This window comes from Drosophila simulans, chromosome 3R (genome assembly GCF_016746395.2).
Source record: "Drosophila simulans strain w501 chromosome 3R, Prin_Dsim_3.1, whole genome shotgun sequence".
Classification (NCBI taxonomy): domain Eukaryota; kingdom Metazoa; phylum Arthropoda; class Insecta; order Diptera; family Drosophilidae; genus Drosophila; species Drosophila simulans.
Window position 1 is genome coordinate 28115272 of NC_052523.2, and position 16886 is coordinate 28132157.

The 16886-nt window shown below is 36.1% G+C and overlaps 1 protein-coding gene across 3 annotated transcripts; it reads right to left on the reverse strand.

The window, feature by feature from the left end:
- Nucleotides 1-1082: 1082 nt before the first annotated feature.
- Nucleotides 1083-12937, reverse strand: LOC6730393 (205 kDa microtubule-associated protein). 3 transcript variants are annotated; one of them, XM_016172902.3, is made up of 3 exons: nt 10797-12937; nt 2109-3438; nt 1083-2045 (listed from the first exon to the last, which is right to left on the reverse strand). In XM_016172902.3, exons 1-3 carry the CDS (start codon nt 12462-12464, stop codon nt 1651-1653), a joined length of 3393 nt encoding a protein of 1130 aa, XP_016037184.1. In that variant the 5' UTR covers nt 12465-12937; the 3' UTR covers nt 1083-1650. The 3 variants fall into 3 exon arrangements, with proteins under 3 accessions (XP_016037184.1, XP_044779355.1, XP_016037186.1); XM_044923420.1 differs by having other exon boundaries at nt 1083-3438; nt 10797-12790; nt 12846-12923; XM_016172904.3 differs by lacking the exons at nt 1083-2045; nt 2109-3438 and adding an exon at nt 5778-5855.
- Nucleotides 12938-16886: the final 3949 nt, after the last annotated feature.

Sequence of the window (16886 nt, forward strand, 5' to 3'; positions counted from 1 at the left end):
TTACTTTTGACCTTGTTTTATAAGAAATATAATATAATTATCGTAATATAGCTTAGGTAGAAAATCACTAATAAGGCAAATTAAAGTGAAGGGCACTGCGTGGGATTTCTGAAAAACCATAATGTAAACAAACTTACTATTTAAACTTGACAAATTATATATCTCAGCGTTCGTTTAAGCCGTGTATAACTCATATATGTCGTATAGGCAAATTATAAGCCCTGGAAACTTAGCACTGAACATTACTTTTTTTAGATATACTTTAGCAAGAGTATGCAAAAATGGCTTTTATGACGAATTGGAGTTAGTGACACTATCTTTCACATAGTTTATAAAATTATACCTACATAAACCCTAAAAGTATACAAAAATAAAACAACTGAAAGTTTTTTAAAATATTTCTTGTTCATTTTTTTATAATTGTAGTATTGTATTAAACACATATAAATAAAGAGCGTATAAGTGTGCTGGGGATACATTCAGTTTTCTGATCCATGTGGCATAATCAACAAATTATAAATAATAATACACTTTTAACTGAGTCACAAAAAATAAGAGTTCAAACGAAATAAAATGTGAAATGGAAAACGTTTTAAAATTATAAGATTACACTGGTTAAGAGCTTTTTCTCGTTTAATTTTAGTACTGAACATGTTTATAGTGCTGCTCAATTTCCACATTATTATAATTAAATATCCATTGAAATATAAAATGTTTACAGATGTGTTAAATAATTAAATAAAGGTGCTCGAAAGTACAATATAAGCACATAAAATTCGGCCAATGTATAGACATTTTTTTTTATAGAAGCAGTCTACAAGTTTCGCTGGTTAAATAACCTTGGTTTTCGTTGGATTAGTTTTAATTCGTTTTGGGTTTCGGTATATTCACGCTAAGACGCCGATAGCTTAACTTGAATTTTCATTGCTTCCTTTTCCTTTCTTTTATTCATGGGTTTTTGTTTTCTTTTAGCATGTGCCACAAATCTTATTTAATACATTAATTCTTTTTGATGAAGGACAATTTGTAAATGTTTGACGCAATTTAATAAAATTTAGAATGTGAGCAAAAAATCTATTGAAAACATTTTAAAAGTATTGTTATATTTTTAAATAACGGAGCACTTGGTGACATTTATCTTTCGATTTCGTTACAAACATTAGTTCACTTTTCCTAATTTGGTTACCAGGAGTATAGTATTGTATTCTTAATTTCTCTTTTAACCTTTTTGAAATTTTCTTCTTTTAAGAGTTTCAAACTTGACGAAATTTAATTTAAGAACGTGAGCAAAATTTATTGAAAGCATTTCAAAAGAAAATATTAAATTGTTAAATAACGGAAAATTTTTCTTTCGTTTTCGTTACAAAATAGCACAAACATTTATTCGCTCTGCGTTCATTTACAGTAGTTCAATATTTTTTGAAATAATATATTTTAATAAAATGTAGCAAGAAATCGAGAGTACATCGTATAAAAAAGTTCAATAAGCAAAAATTCCTAATTAGGTTACCAGGATGCCATTGTATTCATCGTTTTTCTTATTACGTCTTCGAAATTTGTTTCTCTTCGCTTTAAACACTTTTCCTCAATATGTTTTCAGTATTAATAAAGTAATTTTAGCTTTGTGTGATCTGGAATTTAGGATCCCTATTAAAAGTCCAAAAGGGGCACTTCAGCATTATGGGTAGGGACATCTTGTTCGTGAAAAGATTGCTCTTCAACAATCTTTACCTCTTCTGCTAGGCCTTTTCCGTTAAGCTTGACAACTTCCTCTGCATTGATCTGACCACCATTAGTTGTTGGGACACTCAAAGTAGAATTCCGAGCTTTTAATACAGCCGGCGATGACTTAACCGCGCCATCTTTGGATCGCGGTGTCAATGGCTTTGATGCAGCTTTGCCTGGTCCTGCCTTTGATGGTGATGACTTCCTAAGGGACGACGTAGTTGTAGAAGAGGAGCTTCCAGGAACCAGCAAACGACGCGATGTACTCCCATTGTTATTGGTTGAGCTAGCTGAATGCGTAAACTTAGGAGCTGGGCGAGCTGTGAAAGATTTTGGGATAGTTGCGGTAGTAGTGGAAGTGGTTGTAGAGCTGGTATTCTTGCCTAGTCCATTGGCTTGCTGCTTGGTAGGGCTACGAGTAGAAAGTGAAGGGGCACTTGTGCTAGGCAGCTTTCGCACAGTGGTGGTGGAGGAAATGGTACTGCGCGGCGACAAAACTTTTGGCTTGACTGAGGCTGTCATTGTGGCCGCAAGCCGAACTTTTGTTGATGCAGCGCTGCCAGGAGCCGATCCTGTTGCATTTGTAACTGGTCGTCGAGCAGTTAAGGAGGCTACGGATCCTGTTCCACTTGTTGCTGGTTTGCGAGCGTTGGTACTGACTGAAGGGCGAAGTGTTGTCCTGGTTACATTACCAGATGCAGTTCCACTTGCAGCCGTCTTGTTAGTTACGGTCTTGGCCCCTAAAGTTACCTTGCTCACTGGAGCTGTAGCTGGTCGTGTGCTGCTTAACTTGGTTGTTGGTTTAACTGTTGATCCTACATTACTGCTTGGAGACTTTCGGGGATTTCCAGTTCCTGAAGATGTAGTCGCAGTTTTTGTAGCTATAGTTGTAGTTTTGATTCCAAGGCGGGCGGTACTTGGACGTGAAGCGGCCGACTTGTGTGCCCCGGAAACAGAAGTAGAGCTTGTTGTAGTCTTCTTCATTACTAAGGTTGCTGTTTTCGATTTTGCACTAGCTGCTGTCGATCCTGCTTTGGTAGCTGAGTGGGTTTTGGTAGCACCAACAACAGCACCTCCAGCCACTGTAGCAACAGAATTTCCTTCAGACAAATTTGTCGCAACTTCCAAATTTTTTTCCGGTTCTAAAATATCTTCCAAAGGTTTATTAATCGCGATAACATTTTCATCAAACTGAGAAATTGACTGCCCATCGGCAGCAGTTGAAATTGACTTTTCTGGAGCAAAAGGAAGAAGTTTCTCCTCTAAAGCAGAAGTCAGCAGTTGCTCATCTGTAGTATCAGGCAACAGTTTCTCCTTTGAAGCCGAAGAAAGCGGTATCTCATCTGAAACAGAAATAGGCAGTCGCTCCTCTGGATATGCCCGAAGTACGAAGTTCGCTTCAGTGCCAAGTTTTCCAACCTGGGCGACGTGCAGCAGCTCCTCCTTTACGAAGGCTTCTTGCTCATTCCTTTGATCCTCAGCTTCCTTTGTAGACTTACTAGCACCTTTATCACATATAGCAAAGTCATCGGAAGCTGGTATAGGCATACCTCCCAAATCCTCCTTTATTGTTTCCGTCTGCTCTATAACCAGGTGCGCGGGCGTGAAGGGCTGGGCAAACGGATTAATACCTTCCGGTGGAGATGATATTTCATCAAAGTTTTGAGTTTTATAACCAGAAGCTGATTCAAGAACAGCATAGTCCTCGTCGTTCTGAAAAATACAGCATTTGGGTGGGGTGAATATTTGCTAATATTAAAAAAATATATCTTTTCACCGCTCTTATTAAAGAAAATAAAGACCAAACTATAGCATTTTTTACGATCTTGAAAAAGAATAAATATTTATTAAATATTTATAGAAGTGGTGTTCCTCTTGCTTTGATGCTTGCTTTGATTTCTAATTTTCTCACAAGGGAGAAAGCATGAATGCAACGCATATAAGAGTGTCTGCCAGGCTGTTTTTTTCGGACTTCCAACACACATTTTTGAGTTTTGGCGCGCGCACATTTATTTCCAAAGCATGCATATTATTATAATGACATCAGCGAGCTTGCCATATCATAACTTTTAAAGTAAAATAGTAAAATCGAAACTTTACCTCATCATTATCATGTAGGCACCAGTTCCTCGACAATATAAAATTTAGTTTTTAATTTGATACACATGATACGACAATATTATATTGTTGCTATGATGTTGAATAATCATACAAGCTCTTAAGGGGTATACAGGTGTTTTATACCAGTTTCTTGTGGAGTAAAAGAGTATACCTGATCCGTTGAAAAGTATGTAACAGGAAAAAGAACTGCCTATATTGCCACCCCCACAATTCTTTAAAAAGTTTGATATTTCGTCTAATTTTTATTAGTCTTGTAAATTTGTATCGATTTTGTTTGTCTTGCCAATTTATATCGGTATACCAAAAACACTTTGACAACGTCCCTTTTTACCACCTATAAAAAACCCACAAAACGTTCACGCCCACGCTTTTAACGAATTAATTTTTTTTCATTTCATTCTCCAACATCTATCGATACAACAGAAAAATGATGAAATTTTGTGTTCGGGGAACACGACTCTAGCATTATCTCTTGTTTTAATGCATAAGTATTAAGAGCCGAATCTTACTTCCTTTGTTTGTAAGTTTGACAAACTTGTAATATATAACTATTGAAAGCTAAATCTAGATTCCTTTTTTGTAAGTGTGACAATTTTTTAAAAATTCTTTTGTTTTCGAAATACATATGTATTTTCAAATTGACAACGGAAAAAACTACAACATACCGGTAAAAAACAACAAAAAACAGGAAAACATTCAACGAAAACCATAAAAATGCGGATGGGAAAGGTCTCTGTTACTTTAAGTAGTGACATAGCGTTAGCTTTGGACTCTGCCACCGCAGGTGTCGGGAAAATGTAATGAATGAAAGGGCGGCGATGGAACTTTTCCGCTATCACGCGAAGACTGTATCCCAGCACCAAAAGCAGTGCGCTCTAAAACTCTAAAATGTCATTGACCAGTAAATGCCACTAGAGGGGGCAATTTGCCATCGGACTGGGCTCGTTCCCAACTCCCTGTTGATGCTTTCCACTTTTAGCTCACTCGCTCAATGGGCGGCTGACTTTCTTCAGCTACACTTAAAAACAGCATTTGCTTTTTCTGTTTTATATATAAGCTTATTACATTTTATGTTGGATTAAACAATCTTTAGTAAACCTTATCTGTACAAATTTTTTGTATCGTAAAATACAAATTATTTCTCCTAAAATAAATCTTTTTTTTTATTGAATATACTAAGAACAAGAAAGGAAGCTATATTCGGCAAGACGAAGCTTGTATTGACGCATACGGAATAAGAACAAAAACCACGAAACTATGATTTATTCTAATATTTTCGTCCGATTTTAAGTAAAAATTATATTGTCAGGCATCTGCTGTAGACCGAATATGAACACCGTATGATTAGAAACGAGGAAGGCACTCTGATTTTCTTCTTAATTTTTTATTAATCTTTTCCTTTTTCAGTTTCCTTCGTGTTGACCACCACTCCACTCACGGATTGGACTGTTGCTCAAGCGTAATGGGGTTAAAAGTGAGCTGAAGCGAACAAGACCAAAAGGCATAAAATACAAAAACGGGGCTTAGACAGACAAAAGCTCTCTTAGCGTAGTTCACATTTATTTTAGTTGTTTGTCATGACTCATCGCCAAATTTACATCATAGTACATTTTGTAAAGGTAAGGTGTTTTTTATATGTTTCAATAAGTTGTAATAACAGCGAACATTGTTTGGAACATTTCATATCAGTTTCCATAGAAAATTAGCCGGCCGGTAAATTCGTTTTTCTAGGCTTTTTTTGCTGCTCTTTTTATTCTCTTAAAAAATGTATAACCATCGAAAGCATTTTGAACGCCATGAAAAACAAATATTTTCCGGCCCTATAATGGGCTTGATAAACATCACAATGCTGTTGCCATAGTCTGTGTGAATTTATATCCATTTTCGTACTTAAAGAAACGAAAGAATGAAAGACTGGCAATGAGTAACTCACACTTACTTGCTCACTAGCTCGTACGTGTTTGCATGAGTGTATAATAGAAGGGAGTGTGTGCTTGCTTGCCAAAAAGCTGCAAAGAGAACGCAACGATGACATCAACAATTTGGCGTAAGCGACCGAAAATAATGCCAATTTCCATGTTTGATGAGTAAAATATAATAAAAAAAATAACTGCTAATTTCTCGGTAACTTCTTAGAGGGGGCATTGCACACTCTAGTACCTCACTAGGAAAGACTAAGTAAAAATTTAAAATGTTTATGGCGCATACAACGAAATAACCGACAAAAACAAATAAATAATAACATACGGCGTATATTTTCCTAAAATTGGGAAATAAACATATGTTAACTAAAAATTAATATAAAGGAAACTTTAAATTTTAAGTTTTATATTAATTGAATTACAATAAATTTAGGTGTTTGAATAAATAAATGTCCGAAAGTTTGTAACCCTTCCCCTCCTTTTTAGCATTCAATACTTGATACGGCTCGTTAAAAATTTAAAAGGGTATAGGAGTAAGACACAAATGGAAGTGAGACATACGTATGTATGTATGTAGCTATAGAGCCCAAAAAAGGAATGCAATAACGAGTACCAGGGGTATTTACTTATAGAGTAATATATACATAAGTCGAAAGCCAACCAGGCTGAATCGTTCTCTCTTGTTTTGTTTTTGGGTTATTTACATATGTAACGCATTTTTCAAATTATTTTTCTTCGTCGATATTTAAAAATTATCCTTTAAGTGTCTTATTTGACTGTTCCCGGCTTTGTAATTCCTATTTTTAAACTATCAAAAAAAAGTTTACAAATCGGAACAAAAGGAAAAAGACACAGGAAGAGCATATTATGAGTCAGTAGTGACTAGAATGATATTTCTATTACTAGTAAAAGAGATAATAAATTTTTAATTATTTTACTATTTTTGGTATTGTACCAATAAAAAAAAGCACATTCTATTATCAAGACACATCTATATACGTAGATTTCATTGGTATTTATGCTATTAAAAAAAAATAACGTAAGACCACGTTCAACATACATACAATCAAGATTTGATGTCATCCTATTGTCGTAATAATTGAACTTTTTTTTGATTCCAATCAAAAAAAAAATGTTATTCAAAACGAATTCTTCAGCGTAAGTAAGACTTTAACATTAAATTTGAGATTAAGACAATTTGTTGACATGCATTCGTCAACCAATACTAACAATTTAATTACTCTGCTACCATATGCAACAATATTTCTTTCCTTATTTTATGTACATCGTACTACGTCACCGGCTTTAAAAGAAATTGTCCCAAATTAAAAAAATGTTTATGCACTGACAGGTATGAAAAAATTAAAGCCAATTCTAAAAACAAATATTGAACATGTACTCCCAACACTCTATCCCGCATAGCTAAGATTCCCGAGATCAATCAAACCGTCAAAATATAATAACCTAATAACAAATTAATACTAAACGCAAGGAATGTCACTTACTCCATACACAGGTATACATATTAAATGTTAAAAAAATATATATAGAAAATATACACGTTTTCTAAAAGTATGGCGAAAGCTAAGATTTTTAAACTTTTTCACATTACCTTTATTTCTGTGAAAGCTAAATAATTACCCGAATACAAATATTAAGATTGAAAAAAGAGAGATAAAAACATTTAGAAAGCAACCGCACTACATACATTTCGATACTCACATTAGAACGGAGTCGCAGCCATGAAATTGGCTGGCTTTCTTGGCCAACTCGGTCCTGAAGTCTGACTATAAAACACTCAAAGCTAAGCCTCCGTATTAAAATAAAACCAGTAAGTTGCACGATAAAAGAAAAAATGAGGACAGAAAATTAAAGGCAAACTAGCAAATTCATAAAACGGTAAAATATGCGATACAAGCAGAATGAACAGCAGCCAGACAAAAAAAATTTTGCACAGACGGAAAAAATTGGTAATGGTCCAAGTCGTAATAAAACACCTGGCCAAGTTTGTTGGCCAGCACACGAACATTGGTTTTGGAAAATGGAGAAGAAATGGGAAGCACAGAAAGAAAAAAAAAATTGAAAAGGCAACGCACTTATATTCTTTGCAATTGGCCCCAAGATTTTGAAAAAAATAATTGAAAAGGCAACGCACTTATATTCTTTGCAATTGGCCCCAAGATTTTGAAAAAGGGACAGCGATGCTGCCCTTGCGAAGACTGCATTCTAAACATCAAAATAAATTTGCATTTTCTTGTCATATTCATAAAACACCAATTTTGATATTTTGATGTTTTGGCATCCGTTCATGGACAGTTCAGATTTCAATATCTTTTATTCAAAAGTATCTATAGATATATAGATAGAATATCTATATATCACTTTCCACAGCGCCTGGCAATTAAAAACTTTTCGATTAACAATCCCCAAAGCACTGCGCCAATGCGCACACACCTACCTCCAGCTACGATTAAACTATATTTATATGCCAGGATCCCAGCTCCCACCACTGATTCATGCGTTGCAGGGGCAACGAAAAGACACAACTTCGTACTTGGCAGAGGATTTTTGATTTTTAAAATACACATGGCCATGGGATGAGGAAGACAGCCAAGCTATGAGTCTCAGAAAATGCAATGCGATCATACAGCTGTGACCATCTAAATAAAAACATAAATTGTTATTAAACAGTTCTTATAGGTAGTTAACTAACACATAAATTCCCCTGATTAACTTACACTTTAACTGTTTATAAAAAATTTCTGTACTTCGATGTTCACTAAAACCTTTATTAATGTCTATTATTAACTTAAATAAATTGTTTTTGCGTTAAGCATGTACTATATTTTCTTAAACAAATATGAGGAAATGGTTTAAATTTAAGTTACTAACAAAAAGGTCATGAAAATGTTATGGAAATTTTGTAAATTATTGCGGGAGCTTAGTGTCGAAATGAACAAAATTTGTCTATACATTTGACTAAAATTCGCAGTCGCAAAAAGTGAGTCATTACTTAGGCGCGTGAACATGTTTTGCTTCTGTAATGTTTCCTAATCACGTTTTGATCGCCTGATTATTGTCGGGGCTGCCTTTGACAAGGTGCGACTTAAAAGCAATTTTAATCGGTGCACCAGAAGCAGAGTGTAATAAATGCCTATTTAAAAATATCTGCACAACAATCATAATAAACAAGAGAGAATGCTATAGTCGAGTTCCCCGACTACCAGATACCCGTTACTCAGCTAGAGTGAATGCCAACGCGAAATCTCATAATTTTTCTGGGATATCGATAGATATGGGGGAATAAAATGAGAAAAAAATAAATAAAAAGTTTTATAAATGGGCGTGGCAGTTTTTGGCGGTTTTAGGGAGTGGCAAAAAAATTTTTTTTCTCAAATCGAAATTTACAACACTAATCAAAATGTGAAAAAACATCAACATATTTTTAAAAGTGTGCATTTTAAAAGTGCAGACTTTATATTTGATAGTGGCAAACAGTTAGTTTGTGGGTGTCGTAGCTGTTAGAGTGCTAGTGATAGATATCGTGATAGACATTTATGGCAAACTCAACTTGGGTAATGATTCAATTTAAGCTTTAAATACTTCATAGAATAAGAATCGCTTTCTTTTACTTGATAGATACTTTTAGAATACATTTAAAGGAAGAAGTAAAGGGAACCAACAAAAGCTAACAGCAATAATATACATATGTACGTTTCGTATATGTGCATGCACGCGAAAACCGTACGCACATGCATATGTGTATATGTATGACCGAATTAAAAATGTTTAAGTTGTCTCTATCCTCTGTTTTAAAACTTACTGTGTTTTTGTGCATCTCTGTTAGTAAATGCAGCGTATATTGTTGTTCTAATTATGAAAGCGTGTCTGTGTGTGATCAAATGTACATACATACATATGCATTTAAGTTTCAATTGGGACTTGCAACGAAGCGAAAAGACTGCCACTTCTCGCAGAGGTTGGCAACGCCATTAGCTTTTTATTGTTGGTGCTAGTAGTTTTGCAGATTGCAGACACAAAGAGAAAGAGAGCTGACGAGAGAGCTAAATTTCATTCGAACTCAGCTCATCGAAATCTCAAAAACGAACGAAACCCAAACATAAAAAATAAGAATTACGGGTAACAGTTTATTGAAAAGTTTACGTTTTAATATATGTTTATGAATCGCAGGAAACAACCTTTTACTTAACGATTTTAATAACAGCTGTTCACTAATATTAGGAATGGAAAAACCTTTTACCTATTTTACTTAGGATTGCAAACATTACCAATATAAATTTGTACTGTAAATTGCCGCTGCAACACTTTTAGTTGATTAAGCCAAAAGAAGGACAAACCATTAATTTTAGAAATAAAACAGACAACACAAATAAACACAAAACTCTGTCTTAATCAAAACCCAAAACTATATTCCTGTCAATGGAAACACTTGTATGTCCTGTTGGGTATAAAAATTGTGTACCACACGTCCAACAACAAAAAGCAACCCCACCCAAGTGCAACAAACAAAGGGAGAGCGTAGGAAACAGCAATGTCGACAGTGCCGCGAGAGCGAGCCAAATGACGCACCCCAGGACAAAATAAAATATAAAAAGAGCACACCTCAATAATAATTACAACAGAATTTAATTAATACTATTCAGCAATCATCAGAAAAAAATATTACTAAGTATGTTAAACAAACTAAAGTGGTTATGAAGTTAAAAACTAGGCTGCGCATTAAATATTAATGATGTGAAACTAAATACTACTCATTCGAAATCGAATAAATTATTGCCTTTTAAAAAAGTAAGCCCCATAATCACTTAAAGGATACTGAAAGAGCGTAAAAAGGAGGATTTAGGAATGAATGAAGTCCACAGGCGGTGTAGCGGCTCATGCACATACGATTTTCAAACACAAAAGAGTATACCAACAAAGTTAATTATTAATCTTAGAAACTTGGGATTTCAAATGAAGTGTGTACAATAATAGTTCTTGCAAACTTTCTCATGTTTTTTAGCTTACCTGTGGAGGAGCTTCAGATGAAACAACCCCAAAGAAATGGGATTCCGGATCCAACGTGTAACCCTCAACTAGCTCCTTGGTGTCTTCAACCAGATGTTTCTCTGCAGTGGAGGAAAGGGGCGAAGGTGTGATGTCTACAATGCCATCTTGCTGAGATTCCAGCTCCAATTTCGCCACAGGCGAGTCTGCTTCGGAGCTCAACTGGGGTGCACTGGTGTCTAGCAATAAACTCTGGTCGGCAAAAATATCAGAGCACTCAGCAGGAAGCTGCATTTGCTCCTGGCGGCCCTCTTGCTCCTTTTTGGAGGTGTGTTCCAAATAAAATGAAGCCTGCATTGGATCTTGCTGAGTGTTATTGAATAATGTGTGCGATTCCTGATTGTTTGGGAAGTCGGCCTGAAACTGGAGCTCTTCTGTAGAAGGCGACTTCGAGACACGTTCTTTCTCCTCCACATGAATTAGTTCCTTATCGTCACAAGTCTGAATTGGCAAAGGTTGCACGGAATTTAGAATATCTTCAATGGAGGCGTTGTGCTCGGCATAAATAGATTGTTTCATGATGTCGGCGTCGTCGGGCACCTGATCTAGTGGCAACTCCATATCGACACTTGTCTCTGGACCGTGATCCAGAACATCCCTTAAGGCTGCTTGGTCAGCGGTTCCTATACCGTTCAACAACTGCATCTCCAGGTGTCCTGCCCCAAAAATGTCCGATTCCTGCTCCAACTCGTGGGGTCGCATATCCGCTTCAATGTCAAATTCCCTCTCGTCGGGCACGGCAATACCATCCATGTTGATCCTGGCGAATTCTTTGCGCGGACTTTCCGCTACCAAATCGTCAAGGGTCCCCCCCGGTAGAAATGGGCGTGGCTGAACACCAGGTAGTGGATCTTCAGCAGCAGGAAGGGGAGAGGATGATTGTGAGCCAAAGCCAGGCACAAAGGCCACAGCATTGGGGTTTAGCTGCGAGTGGTTTTCCTCCAGTTCTTTAACAAAATAGCAGTTCTCCTTGTTGTCGAATCCCACTAACTGCTCTTTACCAACCGTTTGCGCTACCATTACGACTTCCTCCTGATCTAAAGGCGAGGAGTTGTTCTCACTGAGACTGCTGGTTCCATAAGTAGTGGCCACGGAGCTGTGCTCATCCTCATCTTCCTGACGGGGATCCTCGTGAACACCTTGCGATTCTATCTGCTGCTGTTGAAGCTGCTCCGGCAACTGGTTTGGCTCCTGGGCCTGCCTGGCAACTACCTCGTCCGTTGAAGAAGTGGTGTTCGAATTTGTGGAGAAGTCGCCATCGTTCTTGATCACTTCCACGTCCTCTTCGTACCCAAGATTAAAGACAGCGGCAGCTCCGTTTCCGAGAACTTGATTATCAGAGTCCCGTTCGGGCCCAAAACCATTGCCGGTTTCCTTTGTCAGTGCAAGCTTTTCCTGTTGAAGCTTTTCACTCTGCCTCACCTCGTGTATGTACTTCCACTCCTCGTCTTCTTCCCCGTCGACTTCGTCCGACTTCGAGGGCGCGATGCCAGGAGCGGAGCCGTTCCCCCCAGTGGCGTCTGCCAGATGAGGATTATGCTCGCCGGTGCCTCCGGAAATTTGCAGATTTTCGGCCAGGCGGTTCTGCAAGTAGTTGTCCAACTGCGCGTTGTCCTCGTGGTGTTCCATTCTTTGGGATTTAATAGCAATAAATGATGCGCCGCCAACAGAAACAGGTATTGTCGTAGAGAGATGATTCAGATTGCTCGTGATTCACGCGCCACTGCGTTTTTTTCTCGATTCCTCGTTTATTGGCGTTGCTGTTCTTGCAGATTTCTACACTCACACCAATACACACACTCTCGCAGCGAAAGAGAGACACAGTACAGGAACGGATAAGAGCACGATTTCGTTGCTTGTCCTTCCACTTCCTTCGCCTTAGCTTGCACTCCAAATATACAATTACTTGTCGAAATAAACACAGCTTGCCGAGTTCGTTAATCTTTTTATATTTCCTTTAAATATTTTAGTAAGTTATTCCCGTTTTTTATTCTCTCCGGTTGCTCTTACTTTTGAATTGCTTGCCGACCGATTTTTGCGCACACCCGCCCTGACGAAAAAACGAAATATGAACGTACTTGGCTTGTGTTGAAATACAGACAGTAGGTCGTTTGTAAAAATACTGAATGATATCTTTTAGTATATATAAGATATCGATAGCTCGATTAATACTTAATGACAGTATTTTTGTCGGATGGTCTGTCCTCAGTATTTTCACGCAATCCGGGTATAAAATATCGGTGGGTCATACTATACTTCGATACTTCGATAAGTCGATTGGGTCATAGCTCTGTTAATACTAACATCCAGTAGTTTTTATCTAACGGTCTGTCTACAGTAAAATGACTTATTATCAGCAGCAAAATATATAACCTCCACAATAAGTCCCTTTCAATTGAGGTTTTAAATTATGCTATATACTCATTAAACAATCAACAAGCGGTTGTAAATAAAAACATATTTCTTAAATAATTTTTTGCCAAATATAGAAAAAAGAGGTCTTGAATGTTTAGTTCTTTACTTCTTTTAGGAATGATATTAATCGTAAGGCTATTAAAAATATAATTTAGCTCTGCGGCTTGATATTATTTTAAGTATAAACAAATCGTGTTCTCGATACGAAGGTTATGCCCAACGGTGTCCCTTTGCGATGCTTGAAATGTCGGCACAAGAGAAGACCGATTACCGTAGGACCGTCAAATTTTATAGAGCTAAAGCAAACACAACATAAACAGATCAGTGATAAAGCTTTTTTTTAAATTATATTAACGATTGGATTTGCTTGCTTCTTTCTATCACCCAACTTCGCTTGCAATATTTGCACTTAATTTTTGTCTCATCTTACATTCGACTACGAGGTGGTTTTATTTATTTTTAGGATAAGCATTTCATCAAACAATCTGTAAAAGCATAATACACGCTGTTTTTGTTGTTCTTTATTTTCCTTATACTTTCAATTTTTTTAAGAATGATATTTATCGTAAGGCTTTAGACTATTCAAAATGTAATTTAGCTCTGCGGCTTGATATTATTTTAAGAATAAAGAAATCGTGTTTTCGATACGAAGGTTATGCCCAACGGTGTCCCTTTGCGGTCTCATCTCATCTCACATAAAAAAATAAATAAATAAAACCACCTCGTAGTCGAATGTAAGATGAGACAAAAATTAAGTGCAAATATTGCAAGCGAAGTTGGGTGGTAGAAAGAAGCAAGCAAATCAAATCGTTAATATAATTTAAAAAAAAGCTTTATCACTGATCTGTTTATGTTGTGTTTGCTTTAGCTCTATAAATTTTGACGGTCCTACGGTAATCGATATTCTCTTGTGCCGACGTCCCAGAATAAATACAATTTCAGCCATGGAAGTTGCTTAACTCTTCATGTTGGCCTCGCATACATACATATTTTTATATGTACGTTTGTACATAAGTTCATAAATCGGGCATCCTTTTTTCGAGACTTACGTTGTGCGTTATATTTCCGAGTACAAAGCTTTTCACCCAATATGCAAAAATAAAAAACCGATATTCGTTTAATCATAATGCGCTCATTGCTTTTACGCAGAATTAGCAAAAAAAAATTCGTTGCACGCTCTCTGAGATCGTGCAAAACGAAGTCGCAAAGAAAAACAAGTAATAACAAACGGTATATCACGAATGTGGGTTCTTAGAAATTTGTGTGATTGACGATTCTCTCTGCCTGCTCTCGGGCCTGCTCTTCGTGCAAAACGAAGTCGCAAAGAAAAACAAGTAATAACAAACGGTATATCACAAATGTGGGTTCTTAGAAATTTGTGTGCTTGACGATTCTCCCTGCCTGCTCTCGGGCCTGCTCTTCGTGCAAAACGAAGTCGCAAAGAAAAACAAGTAATAACAAACGGTATTTCACGAATGTTGGCTCTTAGGAATTTGTGTGCTTGACGATTCTCTCTTCCTGCTTTCGGGCAAAGCTCGTTGTCGTCTTTTTGCGATGTAAAACTTAGTCTAGTTGATCGGCTTTCAATTGTTTTTCGGTTCTTGACTGGTGCGGACGTGTGCTGATTAGCTGTTTCTTTTTCGGAAAAAAAGAGTTGAAAAAATTTAACGACGCGTATGTGCTGTAAATATATATTTTGGTGAAATTGTTTAATTAAATGTAAGTAAAAAACATTTAATTGTAATTATAAATTGTGTTTTTTAAACTTAATCCTTCTGGAAATCTTTTTTGAACTTTTGTTGAATATAACCATTCAAAAACAACCAAATTAAACTGAAAAATTATTAAATATTAAATTAGGTGACGATTAATACTAAAATTTACAAAATAATTATTGAAATATTGTTTGGTTCCAAATCCTTGTATATAAGATATTTCTAAAACAAATTAAACTAAAAATCTTTATACATCTTAAAAACCTGTACATTTGAAAAATATTGGCCCAATTTTTACAGCACAGTAATAACAATTAATTAATTAATTAAATAGTTTCGACAAGTTTTGCAAATGTACGCTTCTTTTTTCTTTAACATAAAAGGTAATTGAACAGTTTTGTCTTGTCATAAAATAGTTTTTTTTAAAACAACATAATTCTATCAAATCCCAAGAAAAAAACACAATGCCAAACCTATTTTTTGCCAAAGTTGGGCATATCAGACTTTATTATACTTTTTTCCATGGAATATGTTGTTATTTAATTATTATCAAATCTAATTTTATTAGTACTCAACTTTCAACAAGCTTCTGTTATTTTGTAAGTATGTCTTTTCATGGTCACTCAATTTCCAACGCCCACACGCCGCTCAACATTGTCGCGCCCCACCATTATTTTATTATTCTGAATTCCGAGTCTAGACTTTAGTGCTACCTAGGAAAATGTCATATTTAATGTAAATTAAAACTTGTTTTTCACGTTCAGAAAGAGCGTGCAACGACTGTTTTGAATTGCATTGAAATGTGGGCGTGGCAGTTCTGGGCAGTTTTATTTTAAAGTTTTTTTTATAATCCTGCCTAAAACGCAAACTATTTTCTGACAGAAAAATAAAACAGGAATTTTTTGAATATTGGTCTACGTACATATGAGCTGGTTGAACCTTTAATTGCGCTTAAACCTAAGCCCCACATTACCAATTTTAGCATACTTTAAACAATTGTTAAAAGCCAAAAAACGTTTTTCCACGCCCACTCTAACGCCCTAAAACCGCTTAATACTGTTACGCCCACATTTTTGATAGATTTGTGGGTATTATTTCATCGTTTTATTAGTCTTCTAAATTTCTATCGACTTGCCAAAAAGCTTTTTGCCACGCCCACTTAGAAAAAAAGAACAAATTAAAATTTTTTTTTAAAAATTGTAATCTGTTGCTATTTTTGCCAGCCAAAAAGATGAATAATGACAGCTATGAAGGAATTTTTAATATTCTCTCGTTCTTTTTTCGATTTGGTAAACGAAAATGGTTGCCAAAAAAAGGAGCGCGCGGGCAAATTAAATGCAGATATATATTTAAGTTGCCTCCCATATTGTGTGACTTGTGGGGAAGATACGAACATAGAAATATGATTAAAAAAACAATAATAGAAAAAAAATTAATAAAATTAGAAGAAATAGAAATAAATAGAATGTTGAAAGAAAAGAGGAAAGGATGAGTACGAGGAAGACAAGCTTGACCCATGGACCAGCGAACGGCGATGATGGACCTTTCAATACCCCCGAGGACTCTCTATTCTCCCATGGGCATGGCCAGGAGGAACCTTTACACAGTATTCTATGTTCGTATTTTTATGGGAGAAAAAATTTGCGGCAATTTGAATATATTATCATATCGTTCGTCCGCCGCCATTTCGCGTTGCCAAAAAATCGAAAAACACAATATGTTGGCACTCTTCTCGCATACGCGATAATTTGTTGTCCCTCTTATATGGAAGAGAAAACGATAGGCAATCTAAATATCTCTCTTGCCCTCTCTGACGTGCATTGACATTTTGTGATTGAGCTTATATAAGACAGAGAATGAGAGGGAGTCATTATATATTTAAGCCTTTTTTGAGCGGCGATTTTGTACTTTCTGATTAGCG

What these genes read in the sequence shown, in the direction of transcription:
- LOC6730393 (XM_044923420.1), bottom strand. Translation starts at nt 12,464, where the DNA reads ATGGAACACCACGAGGACAACGCGCAGTTGGACAACTACTTGCAGAAC. An exon ending in CATCTGAAGCTCCTCCACAG is followed by an intron (nt 3,439 to 10,796) that starts GTAAGCTAAAAA and finishes TGTATTTTTCAG; the next exon opens with AACGACGAGGACTATGCTGT.